This window comes from Lipophrys pholis, assembly GCF_963383615.2.
Source record: "Lipophrys pholis genome assembly, chromosome: 17".
NCBI lineage: Eukaryota > Metazoa > Chordata > Actinopteri > Blenniiformes > Blenniidae > Lipophrys > Lipophrys pholis.
In genome coordinates this window covers 24,114,209-24,121,774 of record NC_137643.1, presented here as the reverse complement: position 1 = coordinate 24,121,774, position 7,566 = coordinate 24,114,209, and the positions used below count along the sequence as shown (strand labels likewise).

Below are 7,566 nucleotides of genomic sequence, written 5' to 3'. Positions count from 1 at the left end.
TGGAATCCAGCAGACTGATCCAGGACCTGCTGTGATGAGAAAGCCAGCGGTTTCAGCTCGACTCTCTGAAACACTTCTTAATAGTTCATGTTTGATTTGTCAGGATTTAAAAGAGCTGCTATCCAGTGGTTGTTTGACCCTCGTGATTTCATTTGAGGTTTTAGGTTCTTTTTGTGCCAGTGATGAAGAGGAGAGGTTTCAGTAATAATGTGATTGTGGAGAGTTGTTAGTAGAGGAGGAAGACTTCAAAGATATGGATGTGTAATCATAAATATAACTTTCATTAAAATGTTTCCTTCATTTCTCATGAATTTTATCCATAGAACATAAAATAGAGCTCCGGTTAACTGGAGTTTATGAGCAGAATTATCCTCATTTCGAAGCTTAAGAAGGTTTTCAGCTCCAGACAAACAAAATTGGATCGTTTGTAAAGTTAAAACCTGTTTTTCCTGGTGGAGGCGGAGTTCTGCTCCGGAGCTGGGGGGGCGCTGCTGCTGGGTCCCCAAAACAACCACAGAAGAAGAAGAATGCGGAAGTCAACAGACGCTAGAAAAGATCTGCTTGTTTTTACCCGGAGAGTCTGAGGCTCCGACCGGGACCAGGACCACGACCAGGACTGCTAGAGGGTCCAGCAGGTCTCAGTGGTCCAGCGGGCCTCAGTGGTCCAGCAGGTCTCAGTAGTCCAGCAGGTCTCTTGAGGTCCTGGAGGACCACCATGGACTCCTGGGTCCGTTTCAATGCGCAGAGCCAGGCCAAGGACCGGATCATTAGGTACAGAGACCAGAATTTTTTACCCGGTCCTCACTGTGGACTCTGTTCTGTAGGGGACGAAGGGCTCTGGAGTGTGTTGTTCCTCTGGAGTGTGTTCTTCCTCTGGAGTGTGTTCTTCCTCTAGATAGGGCTTTAGAGTGTGTTCTTCCTCTGGAGTGTGTTCTTCCTCTAGAGTGTGTTCTTCCTCTAGATAGGGCTTTAGAGTGTGTTCTTCCTCTGGAGTGTGTTCCTCCTCTGGAGTGTGTTCCTCCTCTGGAGTGTGTTCCTCCTCTGGAGTGTGTTCTTCCTCTAGAGTGTGTTCTTCCTCTAGATAGGGCTTTAGAGTGTGTTCTTCCTCTGGAGTGTGTTCTTCCTCTAGATAGGGCTTTAGAGTGTGTTCTTCCTCTGGAGTGTGTTCCTCCTCTGGAGTGTGTTCTTCCTCTAGAGTGTGTTCTTCCTCTAGATAGGGCTTTAGAGTGTGTTCTTCCTCTGGAGTGTGTTCTTCCTCTAGATAGGGCTTTAGAGTGTGTTCTTCCTCTAGAGTGTGTTCTTCCTGTAGATAGGGCTTTAGAGTGTGTTCTTCCTCTGGAGTGTGTTCCTCCTCTGGAGTGTGTTCTTCCTCTAGATAGGGCTTTAGAGTGTGTTCTTCCTCTGGAGTGTGTTCCTCCTCTGGAGTGTGTTCTTCCTCTAGAGTGTGTTCTTCCTCTAGATAGGGCTTTAGAGTGTGTTCTTCCTCTGGAGTGTGTTCTTCCTCTAGATAGGGCTTTAGAGTGTGTTCTTCCTCTGGAGTGTGTTCCTCCTCTGGAGTGTGTTCTTCCTCTAGATAGGGCTTTAGAGTGTGTTCTTCCTCTGGAGTGTGTTCTTCCTCTAGATAGGGCTTTAGAGTGTGTTCTTCCTCTGGAGTGTGTTCTTCCTCTAGAGTGTGTTCTTCCTCTAGAGTGTGTTCTTCCTCTAGAGTGTGTTCTTCCTGTAGATAGGGCTTTAGAGTGTGTTCTTCCTGTAGATGGGGCTCTGGAGTGTTACCGTGGAGTGTATACAAATATCTTTGAGGCAAAAAAAAGTGCTTCTTCCTCTTTTTAATCAATCACTTTATCAAACTCCTTGACACTCTCTGTCTCTCTCTGTCTCTCTCTCTCACTCTCTGTCTCTCGCTCTCACTGTCTGTCTCTCCCTCTGTGGCTCTCTGTCTCTCTCTCTCTGTCCTTCTGTCTCTGTCCCTCTCTCTGTCTCTTTCTCTCTCTCTCCAGGGCCGCCCAGTACTCCTGCACCCTGCTGGGCTTTGCCCTCCACAGACGTGACTCCTGGGCGGAGGTCCGGAGGACGATCGTCCAGCTGGAGTCTCAGCTAAGTCTGAGCAGGAAGCGTGAGTGAAGGTGGAGGAGGAGGTTCAGCTAAAGTGGAGGAGGGAGGAGGAGGTGCAGCTCAGGTGGAGGAGGGAGGAGGAGGTTCAGCTCAGGTGGAGGAGGGAGGAGGAGGTGCAGCTCAGGTGGAGGAGGGAGGAGGAGGTGCAGCTCCGCTCACTGAGGACTGTCCTCCCACAGTTCTGCGCCTGGGGAACTGGGTGGAGGCGCTGGAGGCGGCCAAGAGGAGCATCCACCTGTCGGACGGCGTGTTGAGACTGTGTCTGACCTTCGGCCACCTGAACAGAGCGCTGTACTTCGCCTGTGACAACCTGCTGTGGGCCGGCAAGGCGGGGCTCCTCCCCTCACTGGACCTCCACAAGTGGAGCCAGCGCTCCTTCAGGTGAGTGCTGGGGCAGGCTGCACCCTGCTGCTAATGCTAATGCTAATGCTGCTGCTGGATGGAGTTGTAAAGGTTAGAGTTGCCATAGTGAATATGTCTGTGGTTATTATGGGATGTTTCCAGCTGTGGCTCAGTGTGAAGTCAGTCTATGATGCAACATGACGGTGTAACGAAGGACCAGAACTGGAGCTACACCTGTGAACGAAGGCGGGACGGTTCTCTTCCTCTCTGCAGGTATTACCTCTTCGCTCTGATCCTCAACCTGACCCGAGATGTGTACGAGCTCCGCCTCCTGATGGAGCGCGAGGCTCGCCTCCGAGCCTCCAAAGCCCCGCCCTCCCCCGACCAGATGGCCGGCCCGTCCTCGTCCTCGTCCCCGCCTGCCCTGCGGGCCACCACCTTCTTGTGGGTGTGGTTAAGCAGGCAGCTCCACCTGGTGGCGGCGGTGCTGCACAGCAACCCACCGCTGCTGCTGGACCTGCTGAAGAACGGCTGCGACGTCCTGGTCCCCCTGGACCGCCTGGGGGTCTACAGCACGGGGCCGGGCCTGGTGGGGGCCTGCGGCCTGGCCTCCTCCCTGTTGGCCATCCTGGCCATCCTGCACCCCTGGCTCAAGCTCAAACCCTGATGGAGCAACGCTGTCGGACCCTCCAGGGCCCTCCATCCAAGACCCTCCAGGGCCCTCCAGGACCCTCCAGGACCCTCCAGGACCCTCCAGGACCTGGCGGTCTGGCTCTGGAGGAGAACTTCTCTTCCACAGCTTGAACTCTTGGCCTGAACCTAGTTTTCTAGAACCTTTCTGCTAATACTGTGACATGTTGACATGTAAGAAGATCTGGATCTGCTTTTGATGGATTATTAATATAAACTTCTACAATAAACTTTGACTTTCTTTGACTAAACACTTTGAAGAAGTGAATGTGTTGTTTTTTTTACTCTGTTGATTTGTCCACATCCCTCACCAGCGGGTACAGGACTCGTCTGGATGGACCAGGGAACTCTTAGCTGGACCAAGGACCTGGGGGGGGGGGTCTTGGTCCTGGTTTGAGGCACAATTAAACTCAGGGCCCGTGAGGGTCGATATGGTAAAATCAGGCCAGATAAATAGGAGGGTGCAAAACCGTTAAGACACTTAAAAACTAATAAAAGAACCTTAAATCCACCCTGAAGCGAACGGGGAGCCGATGCAGTGATTTTAAAACAGGCGTGATGTGGGCCGCCCTCTGGTCCTCGTCAGAACTCCTGCAGCAGAGTTCTGTAGGAGGTGGAGTGTTGATAAAGTTTTTTGGGAGACCAGAGAGCAGGGCGGTACCATAGTCCAGCCTACAGGAGGTAAAAGCATCAGCACCTCCACCCTTGGCTGAGAGAGAAGTGGGCGGAGTCTGGCTACGTTCTTCAGCTGATAAAAAACAGTCTTTGTCACATGTTTGATGTGTGAGATCAAATTAAGCTCAGAGTCAAAAGTCACGGCCGGGTTCTGTACGGATGAAGATGGGTTCTGGTAAAAGTTTCTCTCTCTGCCCTTCAGGACCGAGAACTAGAACCTGTGTCTTGTCCTGGTTGAGCTGAAGGACGTTTGCTGCCGTCCAAGACTTAATATCTAAAATGCAGTTAAGAAGGGCATTGATTGTCCTCGTGTCCTCAGGAGACACCGCCACATACAGCTGTGTGTCATCAGCATAGCTATGGAAGCTGACGCCATGTCTCCTGATGACATCACCTGGAGGGGCTGACTGGGAAGACCGGCCTGATCTGAACCCTAGAGGTGAGTAGTTATTGGACCTTTGTTCTGGTCAAGGATTGTCCTTAACAAACACCACGGTCCAATAAGTGGACTTGGTCCCTGAACTCCTCGGGTCTCAGGTCAATGATCAACCTTGTTGTGGTTTCACCTGATCTGAGACTGTATGTTCTGGACTCTTGGGTGAAGAGCTGAGCAGAGCTACATCTGATCGCCACCTGGTGGTGAGTCAGATCAGGTGGCAGGAAGACTGGGGGCCAGACCCGGCAGGTCCAAACCCAAATGGAGGGTCTGCTGGGAAATGCTAGCAGAGGACTCAGTCCCAAATGATTCCAATTCCCAACTCTGTGAGAATTTCTCTCGTGTTCCAGAGGAGGCTGGAGACATGGAGTCCTAGTGGACCCTGTTCAGGACCTCCAGGTATCAGAGGAGGTTGGGGACATGGAGTCCTAGTGGACCTGGTTGGGAACCTCCAGGTACCAGAGGAGGTTGGGGACATGGGGTCCTAGTGGACCCTGTTCAGGACCTCCAGGTATCAGAGGAGGTTGGGGACATGGAGTCCTAGTTGACCCTGTTCAGTACCTCCAGGTACCAGAGGAGGTTGGGGACATGGAGTCCTAGTGGACCCTGTTCAGGACTTCCAGGTGGTATCAGAGGAGGTTGGGGACATTGGGTCCTAGTGGACCCTGTTCAGGACTTCCAGGCATTAGAGGAGGTTGGGGACATGGGGTCCTAGTGGACCCTGTTCAGGACCTCCAGGTATAAGAGGAGATTGGGAAGATGGAGTCCTAGTGGACCCTGTTGAGAACCTCCAGGTACCAGAGGTTGAGGACATGGAGTCCTAGTGGACCCTGTTCAGGACCTCCAGGTACCAGAGGAGGTTGGGGACATGGAGTCCTAGTGGACCCTATTGAGAACCTCCAGGTATAAGAGGAGGTTGGGGAGATGGAGTCCTAGTGGACCCCGTTCAGGACCTCCAGGTACCAGAGGAGGTTGGGGACATGGAGTCCTAGTGGACCCTGTTGAGAACCTCCAGGTACCAGAGGTTGAGGACATGGAGTCCTAGTGGACCCTGTTCAGGACCTCCAGGTACCAGAGGAGGTTGGGGACATGGAGTCCTAGTGGACCCTGTTCAGTACCTCCAGGTACCAGAGGAGGTTAGGGACATGGAGTCCTAGTGGACCCTGTTCAGGACCTCCAGGTACCAGAGGAGGTTGGGGACATGGAGTCCTAGTGGACCCTGTTCAGGACCTCCAGGTACCAGAGGAGGTTGGGGACAAGGAGTCCTAGGGGACCCTGTTCAGGACTTCCAGGTATCAGAGGAGGTTGGGGACATTGAGTCCTAGTGGACCCTGTTCAGGACCTCCAGATATCAGAGGAGGTTGGGGAGATGGAGTCCTAGTGGACCCTGTTCAGGACCTCCAGGTACCAGAGGAGGTTGGGGAGATGGAGTCCTAGTGGACCCTGTTCAGGACCTCCAGGTACCAGAGGAGGTTGGGGACATGGAGTCCTAGTGGACCCTGTTCAGGACCCCCATTGTGGAAGTGGCCATGTGCTTAAGCCTGTTGGTGCCTGTTGGTGCCTTGACACTACCCATCATGAACACCATGGCAGGACGACGCTACACACAAAACCCTCTTCACCCTAACTAAACTAAACTAGATGAACTAACTAACTACATGAACTCAGCAACAAAAACACAACACAACCTTTACCTACACTACAAACCTAACGTAACCCCAATAATTACATCTAAAACACGACAAACAGAAACTCCCACAATGCATTGCAGCGATCAGCTCCGTGACGCTACATATTATTAAAACGGAGGATATACAGTATGCAGGAGATCAGGCTTTTTAGAACCATGAGTGTGAGCGGGGTGGTTCTCACTCTCATTTAGTTGTTGTGTGAGTCACTATTGTTTAGAGGTGAGAGAGTATGAGCCTCTGTGGCTGTGAGCATCAGCATGAAGCCTCGTTCCTCCTGACGTAGTGACCACCGTATTGCTCATCTACGTCGCTTTGCTCTCACTGCTGGTTTAGTTGACTGGACGTATTGAAATGTGCTGTCTCCACCTGATTGATCTGAGGGAGGCTCTGTCTCCACCTGGTTGGTGTGATGGAGGCTCTGTCTCCACCTGGTCGGTGTGACGGAGGCTCTGCCTCCAACTTGCTGGTGTGATGGAGGCTCTGTCTCCACCTAGTTGATCTGACGGAGGCTCTGCCTCCACCTAGTTGATCTGATGGAGGCTCTGTCTCCACCTGGTCAGTGTGACGGAGGCTCTGTCTCCACCTAGTTGATCTGATGGAGGCTCTGTCTCCACCTGGTCAGTGTGACGGAGGCTCTGTCTCCACCTGGTTGATCTGATGGAGGCTCTGTCTCCACCTGGTCAGTGTGACGGAGGCTCTGTCTCCACCTGGTTGGTGTGATGGAGGCTCTGTCTCCACCTGGTCAGTGTGACGGAGGCTCTGTCTCCACCTGGTTGGTGTGATGGAGGCTCTGTCTCCACCTGGTTGGTGTCTGAGTAAATAAACTCCAAAACTAAACTTTAGACCTTCCTCATGCACATTTTGGAGAAACTGGCAGCACTGATGAAGTGGTGGATTAAACCAGATGGTGGATTAAACCAGATGGTGGATTAAACCAGATAGTGGATTAAACCTGATGGTGGATTAAACCAGATGGTGGATTAAACCAGATGGTGGATTAAACCAGATAGTGGATTAAACCTGATGGTGGATTAAACCAGATGGTGGATTAAACCTGATGGTGGATTAAACCAGATGGTGGATTAAACCAGATGGTGGATTAAACCAGATAGTGGATTAAACCTGATGGTGGATTAAACCAGATGGTGGATTAAACCAGATGGTGGATCAAACCAGATGGTGGATTAAACCTGATGGTGGATTAAACCAGATGGTGAATTAAACCTGATGGTGGATTAAACCAGATAGTGGATTAAACCTGATGGTGGATTAAACCAGATGGTGAATTAAACTTGATGGTGGATTAAACCTGATGGTGGATTAAACCAGATGGTGGATCAAACCAGATGGTGGATTAAACCTGATGGTGGATTAAACCAGATGGTGAATTAAACCTGATGGTGGATTAAACCAGATAGTGGATTAAACCTGATGGTGGATTAAACCAGATGGTGAATTAAACTTGATGGTGGATTAAACCTGATGGTGGATTAAACCAGATGGTGGATCAAACCAGATGGTGGATTAAACCAGATGGTGGATTAAACCAGATGGTGGATTAAACTTGAAGGTGGATTAAACTTGATGGTGGATTAAACTTGAAGGTGGATTAAACTTGAT

General features: G+C 51.1%; 1 protein-coding gene across 1 annotated transcript; it reads left to right on the top strand.

Moving 5' to 3' along the window:
- The first annotated feature begins 497 nt into the window (after nt 1-497).
- On the top strand, nt 498-3,402 carry pex11b (peroxisomal biogenesis factor 11 beta). Its single transcript, XM_080485704.1, has 4 exons — nt 498-771; nt 1,998-2,113; nt 2,292-2,493; nt 2,728-3,402. The coding sequence occupies exons 1-4, from the start codon at nt 716-718 to the stop codon at nt 3,119-3,121; spliced, it is 768 nt and encodes a 255-aa protein (XP_080341830.1). The 5' UTR covers nt 498-715; the 3' UTR covers nt 3,122-3,402.
- The last annotated feature ends 4,164 nt before the right edge of the window (nt 3,403-7,566 follow it).

Coding starts and splice junctions, on each gene's coding strand:
- pex11b (XM_080485704.1), top strand. CDS start 716: ATGGACTCCTGGGTCCGTTTCAATGCGCAGAGCCAGGCCAAGGACCGG. Junction 772..1,997: donor GCCAAGGACCGGATCATTAG/GTACAGAGACCA, acceptor CTCTCTCTCCAG/GGCCGCCCAGTACTCCTGCA. Junction 2,114..2,291: donor GCTAAGTCTGAGCAGGAAGC/GTGAGTGAAGGT, acceptor GTCCTCCCACAG/TTCTGCGCCTGGGGAACTGG.